Source organism: Theropithecus gelada, chromosome 9, assembly GCF_003255815.1.
Source record: "Theropithecus gelada isolate Dixy chromosome 9, Tgel_1.0, whole genome shotgun sequence".
NCBI lineage: Eukaryota > Metazoa > Chordata > Mammalia > Primates > Cercopithecidae > Theropithecus > Theropithecus gelada.
Genome location: NC_037677.1, coordinates 59301483 through 59327889, shown reverse-complemented (window position 1 = coordinate 59327889; position 26407 = coordinate 59301483). Strand labels below are relative to the sequence as shown.

General features: G+C 39.2%; 1 protein-coding gene across 4 annotated transcripts in view; it reads left to right on the top strand.

Annotated features, from left to right (window-relative positions):
• Positions 1 to 26407, top strand: part of ADK (adenosine kinase) — a 567868-nt gene that overhangs the window by 524885 nt on the left and 16576 nt on the right. For all 4 annotated transcript variants that reach the window (XM_025396542.1, XM_025396539.1, XM_025396541.1 and 1 more), the window contains one exon: positions 3244 to 3330. In XM_025396542.1, coding sequence (XP_025252327.1) covers positions 3244 to 3330 — 87 coding nt within the window. The remainder of the gene's footprint in view (positions 1 to 3243; positions 3331 to 26407) is intronic.

Below are 26407 nucleotides of genomic sequence, written 5' to 3'. Positions count from 1 at the left end.
TTTAATAGACACACGGTTTTACCATGTTGCTGAGGCTGGTCTTGAATTCCTGACCTCAAATGATCCACCCGCCTCGGCCTCCCAAAGTGCTGGGATTACAGGCGTGAGCCACTGTGCCTGGCCGTGACTTTTCATAATAGCTCTGTAAACCAGCTTAAGTCATTTGAAAATCAGAGCATACTAAAAATGTAATAAAACGTAAGTATTATTAAATATTTTTTAGTCTTCTATGACAAGGAGCACATTTTGGGATCTTAAAGATTTTTCAGTGTCATCATTTTGAAAGGAGTTCTTGTAGTTCTTTAGATAATAGAAAATAATGAAAACTGAGTTTATGACACATCTTTTGCATATGTGATATTCTCATATACTTATCTATACTGATAAGTATAAAAAGGTAGAAAATGATTATACTTTGTATTTCAGGAAATTGAACTTCATATGATAACTAAGGATAAAGTATCTCAATGATGTGTGTGTGTGTATATATATATCTAGAAAAAGCATTATAAAGCTGCATTTATGTAGAATTTTCAGCAATTTAGATCAAGAAGTCATGATTCTTTTTTTTTTTTTTTCTTTTTTCCCGAGAGGGAGTCTCACTCTGTCCCCAGGCAGGAGTGCAGTGGTGCAATCTCGGCTCACTGCAACCTCCACTTCCTGGGTTTAAGCAATTCTCCTGCCTCAGCCTCCAGAGTAGCTGGGATTTCAGGCACATACCACCATGCCCAGCTAATTTTTTTTTTGTATTTTTAGTGGAGCCGGGATTTTACCATGTTGCCCAGGCTGGTTGAACTCCTGACCTCATGATCCATCCACCTCCACCTCCCAAAGTGCTGGGATTACAGGTGTGAGCCACCATGCCCGGCCAGAAGTCATCATTCTTAAGAATAAAATTCAAAATAATCTCTTCCATTGTCGATTAGATTCTGTTCATAAATAAAGATTTATGCAGTCAAAAATAAATAATTGTTTTCAAACAAGGAGCTCAAGGAATTCTGTATAATTTTGGTTTACTTACCATTTATATATAATTATTTTCCAATCTATAAATCTAGTAATTAATTCTCATATTACCTAAAATGTTTTATAGACATGTTAGATTATTACATAATGTAAATGTATTATAAATAGTAATGGTGTCATTAACTTACTCATTTTACTTATTTTAGTACCTGTTTGGTTTTAGTTTATAGTTGTTATTTCCCTGTATAGTGTAGCTTGTACTTGGAAGTAGTAAAACCAGATTTCTTTATAAGTATTTATGGTACAGACCTTTTCCTAAATCAGACTGCAGACCTTTCCCAAGTATTTCTAATAAAATCTGCTTACTTTTTTTTTTGGCCTGTGTAGTAGTATGTACTATATATACTCTCTAGAAAATGTAAGTCTGGATATTTGTGCCATAACTTTCAATTAATCAAAATCTTGTCAACTGCCATGTAGGCCCTCATGTTACAAAAAGTGGAAAGTTCAGTTACTTAAAGAGTTTGGCCGGGCGTGGTGGCTCACGCCTAATCCCAGCACTTTGGGAGGCTGAGGCAGTCAGATCACTTGAGGTCAGGGGTTCGAGACCAGCCTGGCCAATATGGCGAAATCCTGTCTCTACTAAAAATACAAAAATTAGCCAGGCGTGGTGGCGCACGACTATAATCCCAGCTACTTGGGAGGCTTAAATCATGAGAATAACTTGAACCAGGAGGCAGAGGTTGCAATGAGCTGAGATCACGCCACTGCACTCCAGCCGGGACAACAGAATGAGACTCTGTCTCAAAAGAAAAAAAAGTTTAAGCGAGATGCAGTGGCTCATGCCTGTAATCCTAGCACTTTGGGGAGACCAAGGCAGGGGATTGCTTGAGCCCAGGAGTTTGAAACTAGCCTGGGCAGCAAAGCGAGACCATGTATCTACCCACCCACCCCCCTGCCCTCCCCACCCCACAAAAAAGCAAAAAGTTAACCAGCTGTGGCGCTGTGTGTCTGTGGTCCCAACTACACGGGAGGCTGAGACAGGAGGATGCCTTGATCCCTTGAGGACAAGGCTGGAGTGTGTTATGATTACACAACTGCACTCCAGCCTGGATGACAGAGCAAGACCTAAAAAAAAAAAGATTTTTAAAAAGATTGACTAAGTAAATGAGTCCTCTTCTTGAATATCAATCTTTCCAGGAGAGTTTTTTCATTAACATATTTATGTCTCTTGTTGAAAGTTTCCATTAAGAGCAGGTAGCAAAAGCTAGACAGAATATGCTTTTGAAGATTCTCTATGTTCTTTATTAATACCTTTCTTAAGTTTCTCAAGATCTCCTTTTGCCTCCCTCTTGGTCTCAAATGAGACTGAAGTTTACAAGTCTTTAGCCATGTCTGTCCCCATAGGGATGCAAATTTATGATTTCAGAAGTTCCAGTCCCCAGTAAGAAGCACTGTCCAATCATGTGCAGATGTGTCTTGTAAGCCAGATTTCATCACAGATAAGTTCATTCCACTGTCATGTGCCACATTTAAAGTACTAAATTAGGTTACTCTGTAGTCAAAACAAGCCCTGGTCCAGACTGCTCTAGGACAAGACCCCATTGCACTGTCCCTTTTGTTCTGCCCATGCATTCGGTAGTAGCTTTCCCTTTTGCCAGTTGACAGATAGTGACTTCTTTACAAAACATAACCAGATTAGGTTGTTTTTAATAAACCAACTAAGATAAAAAAATTATTGACATTGGGATGAAGTATTTTAACAGAATAATAGTAATGTTTTTATTGTGCCATTGTGATTTTCTGTAAAGAAACACCCAATATTCTTTTTTTTTTTTTTTTTTTAATTTACAACTCTTTAACTGTACCCAACATTTCACTGCTAGGAATATAGTCAGGCTTGAAGCGTTATTAGAAACGCATGATCCAATCCATACCAACACTTCTTTTAGTTTATGGCTTCTGTTCATTTGCACTGTCCAAAAATGTACTGCTACTATTTGTAGTCATTCCAAAAAAAAAAAAAATGTGAACTACCTAGGTATAACTGTCATAAGACATATACAGCAGCATCTGTATGCTGAAAGTTACCAAAAAAGTGTTACTTGCATATGATTTTACACCGTAGTTCCCAAGTGCCCCTGTACAGAATATGGAGCTTATGTCCTGTCTCTCTTTGAATGATGAGTGATGAAAGAGCTTCAAACATTACTGGGCGAGCTTGTATTGAGTGTTACAAAGAGAAGTCAGTCTGCCTTTCTTTGACTCTAATTGCAGAAAGTGAAGTCACTGCTTTCGCTGTCTTGGATCAAGACCAGAAAGAAATTATTGATACCAATGGAGCTGGAGATGCATTTGTTGGAGGTACAGACTAATTTATTTCATTTACTTACAAGTTAAACATTTTAACCCTTGTTTTAACCAAGATTTATTCTTTTTTTTTTTTTTTTTTTAAGACGAAGTCTCGCTCTGTCGCCCAGGCTGGAGTGCAGTGGCCGGATCTCAGCTCACTGCAAGCTCCGCCTCCCGGGTTCACGCCATTCTCCTGCCTCAGCCTCCCGAGTAGTTGGGACTACAGGCGCCCGCCACTGCACCCGGCTAATTTTTTGTATTTTTAGTAGAGACGGGGTTTCACCGTGTTAGCCAGGATGGTCTCGATCTCCTGACCTCGTGATCCACCCGTCTCGGCCTCCCAAAGTGCTGGGATTACAGGCGTGAGCCACCGCGCCCGGCCGATTTATTCATTTAATAACTTTTAATTTCTTCTTTTAAGTAATTCACTTATGAAGTTCTTTCTATATACTTCTATCATTGTCAGTATTATAGAGGGGTTTTACCACAGGAAAAATTGTGTTTGGAAAAGATAATTTGCTACTGTGCTATACCCTAGTCATTTTCACAAGATTAATTGTATCTGTCAGAAAATTGCATAAACAAGCTGCATCAAGTACAGTATATAGTATATTCGTAGCCCTTCAGGCTTAAATGTTAACACATTTTTGTTCTTTAAAACAAGTTGTGATGAATATTAAACAGTATGCTAATAACTAAGGATGATGTCTTTGGATGATATCCTTTGGTTAAAACATCTGTTTCAAACACAATAGTGGTTGTTTGTTATACTAGGAAGGGTTCAATTTTTGCCTATTTTAGGCTCTATAAGAACTGGCAAATTTTATATGAACTAATGATTTTGGTAATGAATACTCAAAAATAAAATCAAGACAATAGAAGATTTTTGGCTCAGTGACTTAGATTGATCCAAAATCTGATTCAAAAATTCTTTTGATAAGTCTAAATTCCTTCTAGTTAAGTGTAGTTAATTAGGCTAGTTTATAGTCTCTAGAAAGCTTTAGCTTCCTCAAAGATACCCCAAAGGGGTCTTTCCCAGTCAGACCAGGTTAATTTAAAAAAAAAAAAAAAAGCAAGCAAGTGGAGCTGATCATTGTCCCTTTTTCTCTGGAGGATAATTTGAATCATGGGAAACTTATTTAAGTTTGTGTGATGGTTTTAACTTAATGGTCTTTTACCAACATAAATTTTTATTTTTCTTTCTCTAAAACTATTCATGCCCAGTTTTTTGTTTGTTTTTGATACAGAGTCTCACTCTGTCTCCCAGGCTGGTGTGCAGTGTTGCAATCTCAGCTCACTGCAACCTCTGCCTCCCGGTTCAAATGATTCTCCTGCCTCAGCCTCCTGAGCAGCTGGGACCACAGGCGCACGCCACCACACCTGGCTAATTTTTGTACTTTTAGTGGAGATGGGGTTTTGCCATGTTGGGCAGGCTGGTCATGCCCAGTCTTAAATGAACTATTAACCATTAGGATGCCCCATGCCCTGTATTCTTTGGAAAGAGGCTGTACCACAGACAACATTCTACTTCACTGTTATGATTGTGTTTTTTATTTTCTTGCTCGGAAAGTCTTCATTATTGGTAATATTAGAGTACTTAGCAGCCAATTTTCCTATTTGTTACTCTTTAGAGCTATAGATGTATGTAGGCTAAAAATATTTTATTCTGAATTTAGCCATATTCTGTAATACATTAAGAAAACCCTAGTGATTTCTTGGTTAGAAATTGGTCAAACCAGGAATCTTAGTCTAGAAACTTTTAAACTTATACACTGTATGTACATTACTTAAGTACTTTAAAATCTTTAAAACATGAAGTCTTGTATTTCTTTGACATTCAGTAGGACACATAATGAGGCCATCATAGATTTGATGGTGACCTAAATAGCCACTACCTCTGGCCTTGAGTTACTAGGCTTCCTAGCCCTACAACAGCAGATTCTGTTACAGTCACCTATTTGTAATGCTACCGATACTAGGTGAGAATATATAGACTTTTTGGAGGAGGGAGAGGCCATTCTTAGGATACTCAGGTAGGAATAGCTAGCTACCATTTGTATTGTCGTTAGAGTGATAAATAAACTACTTCATCAAAGCAATTGGGATTTTTTGTTAGAGGATTTTTCAGCCTCTTTTTATCCTACTTCATTATATTTATTGTTGGGGTATAGTTAGGTACGTAAAACAGAAAAAGAGTATAGAACAGGGATCCACAATCTTTTTTTTTTTTTTTTTGTAAAAGGCCAAATGGTGACTATTTTAGGCTTTGCAAGTCATATACAGGCTGTATTGCATATCTTTGTTTGCTTGCTTGTGTTTTGCTTTGTTTTTTGTTTTTTGTTTTTTTTAATAGCACTTTTAATATGTAAAAACCTTTCCTAGCTCTCTAGCTGTACAAAAACATGCCATAGGCCAGTGTTGGCCTACAGACTATAGTTTGCCAAACCCTTTTTTACTCATGGGCAGCTTCCTCACTTTATTCATTTCTAGCATTTCAAAGCTCCAGACACTAGATTTCACTACACATTGTTGGAATCAGAATAGAGAAAGTGGAAGGCAGGTAGAAACTAGGCAGGACTTTACTGGTAATACAATTAGATAGCCAATTTTCTCACTTTGAACCTACTCAGTTCCCAGGGTAATCAGATCCCAAAACACTGGGTCATGCAATGAGATGAAAATCCTAATGTCAGTTTATTAATGGAATACTTATGTTGCCATCTTTAGCACATTCTGTCAAATGTGAGTCAAGCTACAAAGTAACAGCAATAGATAACCTTTATACAGTACCTACTAACCAACCAATATCTTAAATACTTTATATATATTAACTAATTTAGTGTTCATAAAAGCTTCTTGGAGTAGATTATTTTTACGCCTATTTTACTGATGAAAAAAAACAGAGACAAAGAAAGGTGAGATAATGTGCCCATAGTCTCATGGCTAGAGAGTAGCAGAGCCAGGATTCAAACCCAGAAAGTCTGTCTCCAAAGTCAGGGCTTTTACTGACCACACTAATACTGCTTCTCTAAACATTTATGTAAATCTCACCATTATAACTGAGAATCGCAGACCAGCCTTCCTGACAAAAGCTGGTTTTGCCAGAGAATCTTCCTGTTATCTGAGTAGATGACTTCACTTATTAAAGAGCATCTTTTGTAATCTGACAGGGTTCTGAGGACTCTAAGGTAAGATTGTTGAGGAAAAGAAAGAAAAACTGAAAGGGAAGAGAATCCAAGAACTGTAGTCCCTGGTGAGTTTGAACCAAGAGCTTGTTGCTAAGCTGTAGCATCGATTGCGCTACAGAGATACAGAAAGCCAGATGATAAACTTGCTTGGTTAGCATGGACTCCAAATAAGAGAGTTATATGAATCAGCTGTTTAATAGTGAAGCAAGATATTTCCCTAAGCCCTTCTCAGGCAGTAACTGCGGTGTGTGGGCACTGGAACTAGCTGGCCACTTTGATGCCAGCAGGAGGGAACTTCACTCACTCACTGCTCCACCCCTCACAGGAGGGGGAGCACAGGTGAGCAGGTGCAGGAGCTGGGCCAAGCACTTCTGGGCACTGGTAAGAGCGAACGCCATACCAGCCCAGTGGCAGCGTCTAAGGGAAGGTGTCCTTGACCTCTGGTTCCCCAGAGGAAGCGCTACAGTGCCCTTTTAGCTTTGCTGTCCGTAGACAGCTTAAGCGTTAACAGCTCAGTGGAGTGACCCTCCTTTGTCACCAGTGTGACAGCCCTTTGCACCCACAAAGGGCTGAGTTCTTGGCACCTGAGTTCTTGTCTGGCGTCCAGGATAAATGGGGTCACACAAACGAATTGGAGATGGTAAATGCAGGGGATTTTATTGCCGATGAAAGTGGCTCTCAGCAGGAAGGGGAGCTGAAAGGGGGATGGAGCAGGAAGATAATCCCCTGGAGTCCGGTCGTCCCCAGCCAGACTCCTCTCCAAAGCTATGCCATCAAGCTGTCCCTCTGAAGTCAAGCCGCTTCTCTCCAGTGTCCAATCGTGGTCTCCAACATCTAGCTGCTTCTCCTCTTCTCCTTTCTCTGTCGGCTGAGCCTGGGTTTTTTATGGGCACAGGATTGTGGGTGGGGTGGCCGTGGGTAGTTTTGGAAAAGGCAACATTTGAGCAGGAAAACAAGGATGTAAGTTCTCACTTTGGGCCGTGGTATTAGGCTTTTTGGCTTTAGGGTGGGGCCCTCACCAGAGACCCACCCTCTTCTGCCCAGAATTTGCCTGCCTCCTGTCCCTATCAATAGCACCCATCTAACAACCTGATGCATCCATCTTACAACAGAAATGGTCTTGTTAGTTGGAAATACTAAAACATCCATTGGTTAAAACCCCCTGCTCCCTCTTCACACCAGCAAGAGCCTTTCTACTGGGATTAGAAACAACAGCTGTTGGCTCCACACAGTGACTCACACCTGAAATCCTAGCACTTTGAGAGGCCAAGGCAGGCGGGTCACTTGAGGCCAGGAATTTGAGGCCAGCCTGGCCAACATGGCGAAACTCTGTCTCTACTAAAAATACAAAAAATTAGCCAGGCAAGGTAACATGCACTTGTAGTCCCAGCTACTCGGGAGGCTGAGGCCCTGCCCATATGGAAAAATTAACAAAATAGATCAAAGACTTAAATGTAAGTACTAAATCAGCCAGGTGTGGTGGCTCATGCCTGTAATCCCAGCACTTTGGGAGGCCGAAGCAGGTGGATCACTTGAGGCCAGGAGTTTGAGACCAGCCTGGCCAACATGGCGAAACCCCATCTCTACTAAAAATAGAAAAATTAGCCGGGCTTGGCGTTGCATGCCTGAAGTCCTAGCAACTTGGGTGGCTGAGGCAGGAGAATCACTTGAACCCAGGAGGCAGAGGTTGCAGTGAGCCAAGATCTTACTACTGCACTCCAGTCTGGGTGACAGAGTGAGACCTTGTCTCAAAAAAATTAATTAATTAATTAAATAATAGGCGCTGACTACTTCCATCTTGGAAATGAATCTCAGGCAGTGGCAACTTTTACATTTACTATGTAGTTTATTTTTCTTTGCTTCGTTGCCCAATTAACATATCTTCTTTCTGATTGACACATTCTATCTTTGGATGGTTAATATATTCATCCTGTAACTTTCAAGTTTTGCTGGCCTAAGAGTATTTCTGTCTTTTGTGACTTTGCATATCTATATTTTAGTCCACTTTGTGGTAATTTAACTCTCTGAAGGACAATAATTTTCTTTGCATAAATTTCAGATTTTGGATAAAGTATCACTCCAGCTACCATGTGCTAATTATCTATATCAGTAGCAGAGTGCCATGTGTTCCTTTAGCCAGCTAAAAAGATATATGACTACATCATGGATTTTCATGTATAATTTAAAAATGAGTAACCCAAATGTACATAAATTAAATTAAATTAAATTCATAGTTCCATCTCACGAGTTTAGTGACAGTAACAAATCCCTCCAGCCTCTACAAGCATCACTCCTTGTTCTATTTGGAGGTCTTAAGCGCTTTGTGATATTTGCTCTTTATTTGTCACCGGCCAGCCCTGATAGAACTAATCTTTTCACATTCTTCCTCAAAAGCCCAAGTACTAGGATTGTACTCTTGGAAATGGAGACAATTCTATAATCTCTAAGGATGATTTCCTAATTTCCTAGGTCAGGAGAAAATTTCTTCCTGTTGTCCTGCTGTGCTATGTCACAGCAGGTCTGCCTTTTCATTTGGAACCCTCTTTGTCACTGCCATAGTAACAAATGGAAACATTGAGAACATTTTGTGACAGGCACTGTCATTGTTCCCAGTGAAATCTCTTCCCCTGTGTCTTCCCGGTAAATGAAACTGAGAAGAAAAATCATAACAAATAACATGAAAAAGGACCTAATCAATATGTTCCCACTGGGCTGTCAATACCAGCCTGTGTTAATCTAATATGATTTAGTCATATGTTTTATGGCAGCTGTAGGAATATGGACAGGACCTACAAATCATCTTTAGACTGAAAGTGAGTACACCTTTGACAGATGATGTGTAGACACTTACATACAACTCTCAGATAAAAGACTAGACTTCACCCAAGAACCAACATTCTTAGAATTAAAAAAAAAAAAACTTCATTAAATATGGTTAAGAGCCACATATAGATTAGAGAACTTTATTTTGTTGGGTTTTTTGTTTTGTTTTTGTTTTTGTTTTGAGATGGAGTCTTGCTCTGCCACCCAGGCTGGAGTGCAGTGACATAATCTTGACTCACTGCAACCTCTGCCTCCCAGGTTCAAGCAATTCTCCTACCTCATCCTCCCAAATAACTAGAATTACAGGCATCTGCCACCACACTTGGCTAATTTTTGTATGTTTAGTAAAGATGGAGTTTTGCCATGTTAACCAGGCTGGTCTCGAACTCCTGACCTAAGGTGATCCACCTGCCTCAGCCTCCCAAAGTCCTGGGATTTACAGGCATGAGCCACTGCACCTAGCCAGAATATTTTATTTGGAATGATAATAAAGTAATTGTACTGCCTCATAATACATTTTTTGGAGGGGGAGATGGGGTCTCACTCTGTCACCTAGGCTGGAGTGCAATAGCACAATCATAGCTCACTGCAGCCTCAAACTCCTGGGCTCAAGCCATCCTCCCACCTCAGTCTCCCGAGTAGCTGGGACTACAGGGTTTTTTTTTAATTTTTCGTAGAGACAGAGTCTCACTCTGTTACCTAGTCTGGTTGAACTCTTGGCCTCAAGCAGTCCTCCTGCCTAGGACTCCCAAAGTGCTGGATTACATTTCATTAAAATGACAGTTCATTTGGGATTACAGACATGAGCCACCACCCCCAGCCAGAATACTCTTTATTTTAAAAATCCTCACAACAGCTTCAGCAGGGAAAATGTATTACCCTTAAAAATATTACCTATAATATGCAAACGACTCTGAAAACCACTTAGCAATCACAATGCAAATAATTCTCCTGTTTCCCATCTAATAAAAAGGAACACTAATTATATTCTCTAGGCTGGGAGCAGTGGCTCACACCTGTAATTCCAGCACTTTGGGAGGCCAAGGCGGGTGAATAGCTTGAGCTCAGCAGTTCAAGACGAGCCTGGACAACGTGGCAAGACCCCATTTCTACCAAAAATAAAAAAATTAGCTGGGCATGGTGGCATGAGCCTGTGGTTCCAGCTACTCAGGAGGCTGAGGTGGGAGGATTGCTGGAGCCTGGGAAGTCGAGGCTGCAGTGCACTGTGATTGCACCCCTGCACTCCAGACTGGGTGACAGAGTGAGACCTTGTCTCAAAAACAAACAAAAAACAATTTCATTCTCTAATTCATGTTTAGAAAAGAACATTGGTTTAAAAAAATTTTTAAAGAGTTGTTTTCAGAACAAGGATGCCACTTCCTCTTCATGTGGCACCTATCTATACTTCTGAGGACCATAAAGACTCCCTAATTATCTTCATATTTTCTATCCTCACCTTGTTTTTTGGTCCCAAACATTTATAGCTTCCTCCCCCATTCTTCTTAATTGCTGCTTCATTGTGTTATGCATAGACGTGGTGCAGAATTCTTGGGATTTTTTTTTTTTTTTTTTTCACTACACGCTTCCTTTGCTCTCCATCTCAGCAAGACTAGAAGACAACTTGGTAACTGTTGAATATATCGTTTCTCACACTTCTTCACTCAAAAACCAAAACCTTCATATGACCCACGTCTGCTGAGGATTTACTTGATGGTGACCAAGATGACAGCTCCCCATTGCTAAACAACCTGATGTCAACAACTCTTTTTCTTGTCTTTCTGCTCTAATGGGACATCTTCTCTGTTTTATTTCTTGAGCAGAAATTTTTCTTAAAACCATCAAATGAACTGTGGAATTGGCTTGGTCGTTAGGAATATGAAACAGGCCAGGCGTGGTGGCTCACACCTGTAATCCCAACACTTTGGGAGACAAAAGCAGGAGGATCACATGAGGCTAGGATTTCAAGACCAGCCTGGACAGTACAGTGAGACCCCAGTCTCTACAAAAATAAATAAATAAATAAATAAATAAATAAATAAATAAATAGCCAAGCAGGGTGGCATGTGCCTGTAGTCCCAACTACTCAAGAGGCTGAGGTGAGAGGATCACTTGAGCCCAGAAAGTTGAGGCTACAGTGAGCTGAGGTCACGCCACTGCACTACAGTCTGGGCAACAGGGGGAGACCCTGTCTCTACAAAAAAAAAAGAAAAAGAAAAAAAGAAACATTCACCACAGATAGTAGTTCAAGTTCATGCAAGAGAAAGGAAGAGAGAGCTATGCCCTTGCACAGTGATAGGATGCTTTATTACATGCTACACTAGTGTTATACCTCCAGAGTCTTAGTCAAGCTGAAGCTAGACCAACACCAAATTTCATAAACACTGTCTATGATTATTTGAGCCTTCATTAGTTAAAAAATGTAAAGATTATCCTCTCCAGCCATGATTTTAAAAAAGAGAGAGAGAAATCACTTTAGTTCATGTGAAATACAGGATGATTTTAGAGTGAAGCCTGTAATTTCTCATCAACACAAATGTTCCCTCAAAGACCTAATATCCTGAATGACTTCCATCTAGAAGCAATTGTAAATAGATAATGGAATTGAAAGGACTTTATCTTCTGGGAATGTGGATAAGACACAAACAGTCTGAACCATGTAGGCTATCAGACTCTAAAGCTCAGATGTGAACCTTAGGTTTCTTATATTTGATGATTTTTGAGAAATATTTATTCTAAGAAAATGATGTTGATATGGAAATTTTTATTTAGTTGCAGAGGTCCACAGGAAATGTCATAAGTAAAATTTCTGAAATTCATTTTCTTAAACAGAATTGTGACATAACAAAATATATGTGTGTTAGTTCCCTGACCTAGAATATTGGTGAGCCAATTAGAAGTAATTTGAATCGTATAATTCTCTCAGCTGCTATTACATGAATCTGGTCAGTTTTACCTCTCATATCTGTCTGACACATCCAACATGTATCAGTTAGCTTTTACTGCATAACTAACAACTTTCAAAACCTAGTTACCTAAAATAACAACTCATTTATTTAGCTCCACAAATCTGTGGGTTGACAGCTGGGCCTGTGCTTACCTGGACAGTTCCTCTGGCCTTAGAGTGTTGAGAGATTAAGTAATTTGCCCAAGGTCATATTGAAAGCTAAGATTCAAACTCAAAATTTGGCCTCAAAGTTCTTAGCCCTAGCCATTTTGCTATACTCCCTTTTATTACTACATCATCTTACCTTCCTCTCTAAAGGAGGAGAAATAGCCAAAGTGGGTTTATAAACACTGGTCTGTAGACTGGTACCAGCCTATGACATAAGAGTTTTCATCAGTCAATATCAAAATGTAAAAAGGCAGGGGCAAGAAAGTAAACTTCTGTAAAGCTAAATATATTCAGTTTTAAATCTTGCCCTTCCTACTTTGAGGGAGTTATATTTTCTTTTTTTATGAATAATGTTGGTAATAGTGGATTTTTTTTTTTTTTTTTTTTTTTTTTTTTGAGACTGAGTCTCCGCTCTGTCACTCAGGCTGGAGTGCAGTGGTGCAATCTCAGCTCACTGCAACCTCCACCTCCCGGGTTCAAGCAATTCTCCTGCCTCAGCCTCCCAAGTAGCTGGGATTATAGGCGCCTGCCATCACGCCCGGCTTATTTTTTTAGTAGAGACAGGGTTTCACCATGTGGGCCAGGCTGGTCTTGGACTCCTGACCTCGTGATCCACCCACCTTGGCCTCCCAAAGTGCTGAGATTACAGGCGTGAGCCACTGTGTCCGGCCTGGATTTTTAAAAAATGTTCTTATCTAGCAGAATTAAAGTCTGCCAGCTCTGTGTTTATCCCTAAAATCTTTTGGACAAGTTTCAATGTTCTGTGAAATCCCAAAGTCTGGGATATCACTGATCAACCATATTTTTTCATAAATTCTACAAAATTATTTGGCCAGTTTTTTTTCTTTATGCCACTAAAAGATTAGTGATGACTTAAATGCTGTTCATGTTGGGTTCTTCTAATATCTGGCCCATTTCTTCATATAAAGAAGACGAGTGTAGGCCAGACACAGTGGCTCATGCCTGTAATCCCAGCTCTTTGGGAAGCTAAGGCAGGTGGATCACTTGAGGTCAGGAGTTCGAGACCAGCCTGACCAACATGGTGAAATCCCATCTCTACTAAAATACAAAAATTACCAAGGTGTGGTGATGGGTGCCTATAATCCCAGCTACTCGGGAGGCTGAGGCTAGAGAATCGCTTGAACCCGGGAGGTGGAAGTTGCAGTGAGCTGGGATGGTGCCACTACACTCTAGCCTGGGCGACAGAGCAAGACTCCATCCCAAAAAACAAAATAAAATAAAAAGTAAAGAATACAAGTATAGAACTGTAAGTTCTATACTTGCTGTTGACAGATGAGTACAGAGCAATAAGTATAATATGATGTGACTTGTATTTTGTTAAAAATGGTCTTATGTGTGTATGTTGAATGTATACTTATAAAAGCATATAAAAGTTCCAAGAAGAAACACTCCAAACAGCTAACAGTGGATGTACTTGGAGGTGGATGAATGAAATAATCACTTTCCACTCTATGTCTGAATTTTTTTTTTACAATGTGCCCTTATTGGCTTTGTAATTAATGTAATCTTTAAATAAATAAAATCACATGTGTGTAGCACTGATGCAGAGCCTAGCCAGCCTTAGTACCTAGCAGAAATCTTCACTGTGGTAAATAAGTCATCAGACACAGCATTTCAAACTATATGACAATTTATATGAAACGTAACCTCTGATGTTTTAAGGCAACTTATCAGCAGAGGTCTGAATAAAACAAAATTAGCAGCATGATTGTCAAATTAACAGCTACTCTCTCTTCAGATATGTAAGTTCTGAAACCAGGGGTATAAACACAGTCTTTTAATTTATTTTTCATTTAAATTATCCAATTAACATTGACATTTTATAGAGTTTAGATATATTTCTCACCCACAAAGTAAATGGCAAATTAAAAACTGATTTCTGTCATCAAATGCTCTTAAAATTTTAGAACCATCCTGCTATGATAAATTTTTAGTTGATCAAATGCAGATTTTTAAATTGAGTTAAATAATAACAAAATTAAATAACAAAGTTATCTTGCTTATGAATTAGGGCATAAGCACAGCTTCACATAAACAATGTTACCATCATCTTATCCCAGCAGCTATTACTTTGCCCCAATGAATCTTTTGTTTTTAACTATATTGTTTAGAGTGTTCGCGCTGAAAGGAAAATTTTTAAAAATCATATTTTCTGGTTTTCAAACAATTTCCAGTAGTGAAACTCTTTTCAAATGAAGTCTTATCTGAATCAGAATGAAATGAACCCACAAAAATTAAAAATTAAAAAGTTTTTAAGAAAGAATGAAATGAGATTAAACAAACTCCCATTTGTCCCTATCCACATTTTATTTGGTGACTCATGATGTCAGGTAGGAAAACCATGATCTATTCAAAAGCCCCCATTTGATGAATGAAGCAAGTAAGGCCCAAAGAAAGGTAAAAAATGAGTTGTCCAGGGGAGTTAATTGCAAATACGAGACTAGAAGCCAGATTACTGAATTTATGACACAGCAGTTACTTATGTTCATAATCCAAATGAAAGTTGTCAGTTAAGGCTGAGCGTGGTGGCTCATGCCTGTAATCCCAGCACTTTAAGAGGCCGAGGTGGGCAAATCACTTGAGGTCAGGAGTTCGAGACCAGCCCGGCCAACACAACATGGTGAAACCCCACCTCTACTAAAAATACAAAAAAATTAGCCAAGCATGATGGTAGACACCTGTAATCCCAGCTACTCGAGAGGCTGAGACGGGAGAATTGCTTGAACCTGGGAGGCAGAGGTTGCAGTGACCCAGGATTGTGCCGCTGCACTCCAGCCTGGGCAACAGAGTGAGACTCCCATCTCAAAAAAAAAAAAGTTGTCAGTTAAGCCGTCTGTTATTTAGTCCTCTTGGAAATACATAGGTCAAGAGTCAATATCCCAAATGCATAGAAGGAGGGGTTTTTTGTTTTGTTTTCTTTTTTTGTCTTGATGTTTGACTTTAAACAGAAGTATATGCTAAACTTTTATTTTGGGAACCACGTCAAAAGATCACACATTAGCTTTAAAATCAAATTCTGACTCAGTGTTGTACATCTATGTTCCATGAAGAAGAATGACTTTTAAAGCAGTGTTTTGAAAGGGATTGGGGTGAAAGGGCATCTTACCTATATGAGTACAAAATACCTCTTAGCAGTACTCTTCAAGAGCTTTCTTCCGAAATTAAGGTCATTTTTTAATTGAAGGACTTTTGGTTTTGTTTTTAATTCAAATACAGTGTCCCATACCATGTTAACAGAACTCAGTAAGTTTCCATTTTTAGCCACCACAAAGAAGGAGTAAGAAGTTATTCTCATAGCTGTAGCTATAGGACAGTAAAGTTATTCTTTCTTATAGCTACTGTACTGACCACTTGCCTGTATATTACACATTGCTTTTCAGTTGCTCACTTTATGTGGGAGGGTGTGTTGTGCTGAACTATCTGAAAGGAAACTTTGCTCTAAATTGACTTCCTGTACATGTCAACAATTAACACCATCTGACACCACTTAAGCTTTGGTTTTCTTTTTTTTTTTTTTGAGACGGAGTCTTGCTCTGTCGCCCAGGATGGAGTGTAGTGGTGTAATCTCAGCTCACTGCAACCTCTGCCTCCCAGGTTCGAGCGATTCTCCAGCCTCAGCCTCCCGAGTAGCTGGGACTACAGGTGTGCACCACCATACCTGGCCAATTTTTGTATTTTTAGTAGAGACAGGGTTTTGTCATATTGGCCAGAATGGTCTCGAACTCCTGACCTCAGATGATCCACCCGCCTTGGCCTCCCAAAGTGCTGAGATTACAGGCATGAGCCACTGCGCCCAGCCTGGTTTTCATTATGCAAATATCTGCTAGGTCAGACCTTACCCTGGCAGGCACAGTAGCTTTTTCAGTTATTTCAAAATTTAATGTTTATTATTTTCCCTGAAAAATCAGTTTTCTAAAATTTGGGTCACAAGTTGTTGTTTGAGTTCAGGACTAATTGGTAGTCAATATGAAGTCAAAACAAAATTTTACTAACTAGACTATGTAGAAAATACAAAAAGTTTACATCTGAGCACTTTTCAGCAAGGGGAAACCATTACTTTGTCACATCTGGATATTTTAAGCTAGCCAAATTGAAGTGGGAATTTCCTGCCAGATGTAAGTTCTTTGAGCAACCTGTGAACATCTAAGTAAGTGAGGGGTTATGAGTCCTTGTTTGGTAGAGCTATACCCACTCTGAAGGCTTGCTCCTAACAGGCAGCAGACATTTTATATGTACTACCACCAGTCAGGAGGTTGTGCAACCTATTTGAAGTCAATACGATGTGCTCTTGTTCAATGTAAAAACATTGAAGGCCTCATTTTGAATGTACAACATCAGTCTTACAGATATTATATCCAGGGTGAACATTGCATTGAAATGTCCTCCCAAATGTAGATGACAAAAATTTTGTTTCATTAATAGAAAGAAGGTAAGACTGAACCACCACAGGTATTCCAGATAACTTGGATAGGGTCGTTTTGTAAAGTCAGCGTAGACCAAAATATGTCTCTAAATATGAGGGAAATAAAGAATCTGAAATGACATGAAAAAGACCAAGTATTTCTATCAACCTGCTGTTCTAGATGCACATGGGAATTAGGAAGTGAAAATTTCGTTCAGAAGAGCTGTGCACAAAAAGTGGAAATGCATTATTCAATTGAAACAAGTAACATTTTTAAGGGGGATAAAAGACTTTCTACATGATCTCACTGGTTTTGTCGTCCTCTGTAAGGGAAAATATTGACATTTACCAGACTGTTTGCTCCAGCTTTCTGATCTCCTACAGTTTATTTTTATAACAACCTTATCGATGAGCCTCTTACCCAGCTCTCTAGATTTAACTGAGTTGAGTCGATTTGTTACCACAGCTTCAAGTAGCTGTTACAGAACAAGCAAGACATCCTAATAAAGCTGTAAACGTGTTTACTCAAACAGAGTATTGATTTTACTTGGAGAGGGAGAAGCCAGTTCTTAGCACAGTGTCAGGGTGGATGAATTTCACTGCAGTTTTTCATTGTCATCTGTCATGGTTGTGAAACACTAAGTAAAGCCATCAGAGGATAATTAGAAGTACCAGAAATTTAGCCCCTAAAATGAGTTAACCACTTGGGAGTTTTGTAGCTTAATTAGCTTTTATTAAAACTTTCCCTAGTATTAATAGCCAAGCACTTTTAATGGTATTTCCAGGTAGATCAAGATATCAAGGTTGTGACTTGTTAAATATATGAATTTAATGGCTAAGGGTTTTTCAGACTTTTTCTCACTCTGATAATTAGGCTACCACTAGAACACAATTAGAACCAAAACCAATGTAAAGATACAGTGATATATACTTATACCAGCAGAATAAATGCATGATGTTTTTTTCTAAAAAATCAAAAGAAGTAGTAAGGCAATTATAAAATAATTTAAGCCAGGCGCAGTGGTTCATACCTGTAAGCTCAGCACTTTGGGAGGCCAAGGCGGGAAGATCACGTGAGCCTAAGAGTTCAAAATGAGTCTGGGCAACATAGTGAAACCCCGTCTCTACTAAAAAATACAAAAAACTAGCTGGGCGAGGTGGCGGGCGCCTGTAGTCCCAGGTACTCGGGAGGCTGAGGCAGGAGAATGGCGTGAACCCAGGAGGCGGAGCTTGCAGTGAGCTGAGATCCGGCCACTGCACTCCAGCCTGGGCAAGAGAGCCAGACTCCGCCTCAAAAAAAAAAAAAATTAAAAAATTAGCCGGGCATGGTTGTGCACACCTGTAGTTCCAGCTACTCAGGAGGCCAAAGTGGGAGGATCGCTTGAGCTCAGGAGGTCAAGGCTGCAGTGAGCCGTGATCACACCACTGCACTCCAGTCTGAGTGACAAAACGAAGCCCTATTTCAAAAAATAAAAATAAAACATGTCTTTGTAGAAAAATCAAGTTTGCATCTTTATTACACTTAAATGTTTTTGTAACACAACGTGATCTAAACACATAAAACTGTCAATGCCACCCTTATTTCTAAATACCTTGATTAAAGCAGATTCTAAAGTATTCTAGCTTGCTTTAAGTTAGTCATTGTCTTAACAATAAAAGTTGATGCACATTGTGCAAAAGGCAAACATCAGAGTAAGGAGTTGCTTACCTTCTGTAGGAACTGCGTTAGCTACTGAGCTTCATGAAAAGCATTCATATGAACACTACCTGACCTCTGCAAATGTCTAGAAAAACAAATCACAATTTAAAAAAATCTCCCACCTAGAATAATGAACAGAAAACTGGAAATTTATTAAAAATAAGTTTGACCTTCTCTCATGATGCTGCAGTCAAACAAAAATGAAAAATAAGTTTGACCATCATATTTGAAGTACATCTTCCCATATCTGTAATAATTCATTTAGTGCTTTATGGTAAACTTTTTATGTCTTCTTGCACTACTGCCTCGGCCTGTCTAAATGACTAATAAAAATTATGATATCTCTGGAATAACCAGTTCTAAAGCCTAAGGGTAACAGACTCTGTCTGAAAGAACAGCAAAAGATGTTGGGTTTTCTTTGTCTTTGAAATGCTATGTCACATGTTTATCTGTGCATGTAGTTCTAAGCCAAATTCTACCCTGAATTGAATCTTTAAGCCACAAAGTAGCAGGTTGTAAAACATTGTTCCATAAGAGGGCACCTCTAGAACTTGCTCTTCTAATTTTTCAAAAGGTAGAAGAAATTGACTTTTCACAGTTGTATTTAGATCATTCTTCCATATTAAGGTATTCAAAAATAGAAAACATAAAGAATATGGGTTTATGATTATATCATTTTTATGTGCATCTCAAAATGCCCATAGTACAGTAATTTATTTTATTCTGCAATTTTCTTGAGAATGACAGCATGTGAGACAGCTTGTTGGATGGGGAGGGACAGGATATAGTAGGGCAGCCATATTTGAACTTCAAGGCACTGTTTCCTCTGATTCCTTCAGTCAAAAGGAGCATAAACCCATGTCACCTAGTTCAGGTTAAAGAATTTTTTTTTTTGTAAGGAAGATATTATAACATAGTGGTTAAGACATTGGATCAAAAGATGTGGTTTTAAGTCTGGTACCACCATTAACTAGTTGTGGGACTGGTGTGGTTTGAATGTGTCCCCTGTAAAATTCTAGCATTGTCAATGTAATAGCATTAAGAGGTGGGGACTTTAAGAGGTGATTAGGCCATGATGGCTCCTCTCTCATTAATGGGATTAAGGCCCTTATAAAAGAGGCTTCATGCAGCATTTGGCTAGCTTGCTCTTCCACTCTGGTTTACCCTTCCACCCTCACAAGTTACCAAATGCCAACAGCTTGATCTTGAATTTCAAAGCTGCCATAATTGTGAGACAATAAATTTCTGCTCTTTATATATTATCCAGTCTCAAGTATTCTGTTATAGCAGCACAGACTATGAGAGAGACTATGGACAAGTTACTTCTCTTTTTTGTTTGTTGATTTTTTTTGTTTTGGGGGGGTTTTTTTAGATGGACTCTTGCTCTGTCACCAGGCTGGAGTGCAGTGGCACGATCTTGGCTCACTGCAACCTCCACCTCCTGGGTTCAAGCGATTCCCCTGCCTCAGCCTCCCAAGTAGCTGGTGACTACAGGCATGGGACACCACACCCAACTAATTTTTTGTATTTTAGTAGAGACAGGGTTTTGCCATGTTGGCCAGGATGGTCTCTATATCCTGACCTCATGATCCTCCCGCCTCATCCTCCCAAAGTGCTGGGATTACAAGCGTCAGCCACCCCGCCCGGTCGTTACTTAATATCTCTAAGCCTCAGTTTCCTCATTTATAAAAATGAAGATAATGAGTACCTATCTCATTTGGGTTATTATGAAAGTTAAATGAAGTAATATATATAAAGCACAACACCTGATACATAATAAGGATTCATTAAGTGTTACGTATTATAAGAGGGGTCTCAAAGAAGTCTGAAGCAAGAGCCAGAATGACAAGTTTTCACTGAGAGTATAGCCAGATGGTGATTGTAGGTTCAAGTCAGTTCTAGAGACCTCAGCAGCGGATACTGGATCTTCACTCCAGTGCTTCACTAATTAATGCTACTGAGCTGCATTACGTATCTGCATCTTCCTGTCTCACAGTCAGCTTCCCAGCCTTTGTTTTCCATTCTGGCTCCTAAAAGAGAACATGGGGTTATTAACTCAATTCACTTTTTATACAATGTCATAAGTAGGACACTAGGAGAACCATAAGTTGTTTGCCCTTGAACGAGATGCCTACCCTTTGGTCCATTTAATAGTAAGGGTTGAATTTATGTGCACAAAACATTCCACAGTGCTGGAAGTGATTTTTCTTAAAAGGGTAATACGTGGATGGGCTCTGTAAACATTGTACTAGCATGCCTTGTCTACTACCTTCTTCCCATATTTATAGTTCTGAAAATGTTCCCTACAACATGATCCATCTATCATACAATACACGGAACATCAAACAGCTTGTATCTCAAGCTAGAAACCTAGACGTCCTTCCTGAGTCCTTCCATTCCCTTTCTCCAAACCATCAGTGAGTTCTTTTGATTCCATTTTAAGGATGTATCTCAAATTTGTCCACTTGTATTTCTTTGTCATGACTTTAGCTTAGGCCTGTTTTCCACTTACTGTAGTAGTTTCCTAACTGATGTCTGTGCCTTCACTCTTTCTGGAACTTCATTCCATTTTCTATACAGCAGCCAAAATAATCACTTTAGGAAGAAGTTGAATTATTTCACTCCCCTGCTTACAACCTTGCTGTTGCTTCTCACTACACTTAGCCTAAAAATCCAAGCTCCTATGGTGATGTAAAAGAATCTATACGATCTGCTATGCTTGTATCTTTATTTCATTCCATTTTCACCTTTGCCTGCATGCTGTAGCTATACTGTCAGTCTTCTTTCAGGCCTTAGACACTTTGTACAGTGGAGTTTACTTTGCCTAGAATGTTCCTCCTCTACTTGTTAAAAGTCAACTCTTCTCTAATCATCCTATCTAAAATGGGTCCCTTGACTATTATTCTCTCCTGTTACCCAGTTCTTTTTCATAGTAGCACTTAACACTCTGGAATTGTCTTATTTATTTGTTTACTTGTTTTTGTTTATCTCCCCCATTACAATGTATGTTTCAGGAGAACAGGAACTTTATGTGTCTTATTCACCAGCATATCCCCAGGACCCAGCACAGTGCCTGGCATAGAGCACTTAGTAAATATTAGTTAAATAAATGAATATATCAATCACATGTACAGCTGCAAACCGATTTGCCCCTGCCATCAAGCAAAGACCATTTAGTCAATATTTCTAGGAATTTGGTTATTGAGTTATATTATAAGAAGGGGTTAGAATGAGTCAGGAAATGGAGTAGGCCATACTTGAGGATCAGGTCAACTTGGTTTAAGAGTAACCCATGCTAGGCCAGGTGCAGTGGCTTACGCCTATAATCCCAGCACTTTGGGAGGCTGAGGTGAGACAATAACTTGAGCCCAGGAGTTCAAGACCAACCAGAGCAATATAGTGAGACCCCTATCTCTATCAAAAATTAAAAATTAGCCAGACTGGTGGCAAACATCCATAGTCCCAGTTACTCAGGATGGTGAGATGGGAGGATCTGTTGATCCCAGGAGGTCAAGGCAACAATGAGCCACAATTGTGCCACTGCATTCCAGCCTGGGTGTGTACGTGACTAATCCAGAAACAGAGAGACTGATCATACTACATTTAGTGTCACTTAAAATAAAGCATGCTATGGAGAGAATACATGTGTTAGGAAAGAAGGTGGTATTTAATAACAATTGCACTAAGTAGTTATAGTACAGATATGAAAAATTTATTCTCAGGATCATAATCCTGAACAACAGTTCCTGCTGTAATAGGCAATAACATACAGGTCAGAGGCTCCAGTCAAGATTTCATAAGATATATTAAAGTTATCTAGTGGATCTCCAAGTTGATGGCTGACATCACTCTCAAGTCCCCTAATACACACATCACACTCTCAAACTTACGGATTTGGTTCACCAAAATGTCCAGTAGGAAGGATTTAATTCAGCAGATAATAGAACCTTGCCCTGTCCTACCTAGGATCTTTGCTGCCATTCCTTCATTTATAGGTGTGAGTGGGATAAAAGTAGCTCCTCCACAAAGGAGGCAGTGAAAATCTCTAGTGAAGGCACTGAGCCTGGGACATAACCTATGTTTCATTTTCCACAGCTTGTTTACCTCAAGCCCCTCAATCGTTCTTAGCTGTTTAACTTTTGTCAGCACCCACATCAAATCAACAAACTTGCTTATTTTTCTTCTTCCCTTACTATCTATCACCCAGAATAGTGGTTCTCAAACTTGAGTGTGCATCAGAATCATCTGGAACACTTGTTAAAAGATCTATTGCTGGACCCTCTCCCAGGGTTTCTGATTTAGTAGGTCCGTGATGGGACTTAAGTGATACTGAAGCAGCTGGTTCGGGGAACACACTTTGAGAACCATTTCTGGAAAGAATTTTGCAGTAGATTCCCATTTGGTCTCTCTGCAAGCAGTCTCTTTCCTAGTAAGTTCATATTCCACACTTCTACCAGGGTTAGCTGCCCAAAAGCAATGTAATATGCCTCCCCTGTATCAGAGTTTTGTTGACTCTCTATTTATTATAGTATAAAATCCAAATCAAGCCGGGTGTGGTGGCTCACACCTGTAATCCCAGCACTTTGGGAAGCTGAGATGGGTGGATCGCTTGAACTCAGGAGTTTGTGACCAGCCTGGGCAACATGGGAAAACCCCATCTCTACCAAGAATACAAAAAATTAGCCAGGCATGGTGGCACACACCTGTGGTCCGAGCTACTCAGGAGGCTGAGGTGGGAGGATTGCTTGAGCCTGGAAGGCAGAGGTTGCAGTGAGCTGAGATCACGCCACTATTCTCCAACCTGGGTGATAGAATGAGACCCCGTCTCAAAAAAAGTCCGTATCACATCATACAAGATCCTTGACAATATGTCCCCATTTTGTCTTTCCTGGTATGTCCCCAACTCAGCTGACCTTTGACTATATTGCAAAATAAACTTTGTCCTGTCAACAGCACGGCTTTTTTTTTCTGCTTATAATGTCTATCTCTGCAAAATGTTATTCCTTCAACACCCAGCTCATGTCACCTTCTCCAAGATGCGTTTGTAAATGTCCCCAAATTGAGGTGTTATGTTATTTTTAAAGTGCATATGTGGCTTTCTCTCCTAAAGCTATAAAACCCTCAAGGACAAACACTGTGTTTTATCCATCTTTGACTCCTCTGGTGCACCCAAAGCCCAGTACCTAGACATTCAATAGCTGTTGGTTGATGGAATGAATCCAGGTACTTCTGATAGATTCCAGGTTTTTACTTTCTTTTGTTTCTTATAATAAAAACGTAGTATCGAAGCAGTCATGGCATGAGTCTAGTAAATTGAGGATTCAAATTAGTCAAAGTTATAATTTGTATCTTATTTCCTTTCCTAAATCAGCTAGAGATAATGAAAATAAAACCTTTAAAAAGAATGTAGCACCTTTAAGTTGACTGCCTCGTATATAATGTGGCAGCATATAGCTGGTAATCACTGGTATAGGAAGTAAGTTGAACAGGCCGGTTTAAGACAGCATATAAATCATCACTAAAGGACAGATAGCTAAGAAAGATGGAAAATAAACAAAGAATTGAAAAACCAGATTGACCCAGAAATGACTAAGAACAAAGTTTGTGCAGGGAGAATTGAGTTTAGTACTGTTAGTTGCTCTAAAATATATCAGGTTTGCTTTAATTACACGGTAATGCTTCTAAAAACAAAGGTAATTACATGATAACTTATGTTACTACTCCCATATTATCTCTTAATAACTGTGTAATTAGCTTGTCACTACTATACAGTGTGAAGTTTGATATTACTCATGGATAAAGAACATTGGTAATTTAAGTGAATGAGCGAGGGTGGGATGAGGGATAGAGGCAGCAGGGAAATCATAGGATTATTGCAATCAGGAATGCAAATGGTTAATTAGATCATTGCACCCAGTCCTTAGGGATCTGAGCCAAAGCCATGGAGAATACCAAACAAGTCTGAGGTGAATTCTCCATGGCTTGTCACAGTGCCTTCTGAAGACCATAAACACACAACAAAGTAAGTTGATAAAGCACTGGAATAGATCAATGAGTTTGGGATATAATGCATGTAATTTTAAACAGTTCCTTTTATTTGGGGAGGTTTTTCTTTTAAGTAAATATTAAGAAATTTTTAATTGAAAAATATTTCACTCATCTTATTTTCCAACATCCTGAGGTTATCTGTGCAACCTATGGTGCAACCTATGTGGCGAGGATGTGTAGCACCGGGAACTCTCATTCATTGCTGGTAAAAAAAAAAAAAAAAAAAAAGCAAAATGGTAAACAACCACTTTGGAAGACAATTTGGCAATCTCTTACAAAACTAAACATACTCTTACCATATGATCTAGGAATCAACTCCTTGGTTGCCCAAATGATTTAAAAACTTATGTCTTCACAAAAACCTGCACGCATATATTGATAGCAGTTTTATTCATAATTGACAAAATTTGGAAGCAGCTAGATATCTTTCACTAGGTGAATGAATAAACATTATCCATACAATAAAATATGATTCAGCCAACAAAAAGTAATGAGCTATTAGCTGGGCATGGTGGCTCACACCTGTAATCACCAGCACTTTAGGCAGCCAAGGCAGGCAGATCACTTGAGGCCAGGAGTTCAAGACCATCCTGGCCAACATGGTGAAACCCTGTCTCTACTAAAAGTACAAAAATTAGCTGGGCGCGGTGGCAGGCGCCTATAGTCCCAGCTACTCAGGAGGCTGAGGCAGGAGAATTGCTTGAACCCAGGAGGCGGAGGTTGCAGTGAGCTGAGATTGTACCATTGTACTCCAGCCTGGGCAACAAGAGCAAAACTGTGTCTCAAAAAAAAAAAAAAAAAAGAAAGAAAGAAAGAAAGAAAGAAAGAAATGAGCTATTAAGCCAAGAAAAGACATGAAGGAACCTTAAATGCATGTCGCTAAATGAAAGAAGGCAGTAGGCAGTCTGAAAGGCTACATACTGTGTGATTCTAACTACAGTCATGCACCACATAACATTTTGGTCATTGACAGACCACATATATGGCAGTGCTCTCATAAGATTATAATACCTTATTTTTACTGTACCTTTTCTATGTTTAGATATGTATAGATACGCAAGTACTTAACATTTTGTTACAATTACCTACAGTATTCAGTAGAGTAACAGGCTATACAGGATTGTAACCTAGGAACAATAGGCTATACCATCTAGGTTTGTGTAAGTACACTCTTGATGTTTGCACAATGACAGAATCACCTAGTGATCCATTTCTCAGAACATATACCCGTTGTTAAGCAACTCATGACTGTATATCACATTCTGGAAAAGGCAAAACTATGGAGACTGTAAAAAAGTAAGTAGCTACCGTGGACTGGAGCTGTGGTGCAAGGAGAGAGAGAAGAATAGGTAGAGAGCACTGAGGATTTTTAGAGTAGCAAAACTGTTTTGTGTGATACTCTAATGGTGTATATTATTATATTTGTCAAATCCCACAGAATATACTACACAAAGAGTAAGCCCTAATGTAAACTATAGACATTATTTAATGATAATATGTCAATAATGGCTCATCAGTTGCAACAAATATACCCACTAACTAATGCAAAATTGTAATCATAGGGAGAACTGGGGAGTAAGGGGATGAGGGAAGATTTGGGAACTCTCTGTATTTTCTGCTTAATTGTTTTGTAAACCTAAAACTGCCCAAAAATATAAAGTCTATTTTTTTTTTAAAAAACCCAGGTGGAAAAACCTTTCTTCCATCCATCTTATTCTACCAACATCTTGGGTGTGTATGCGTGCTCTGTGTTTCCCAGTGTCATCAATTTCTTTTTTTTTTTTTTTTTTTTTTTT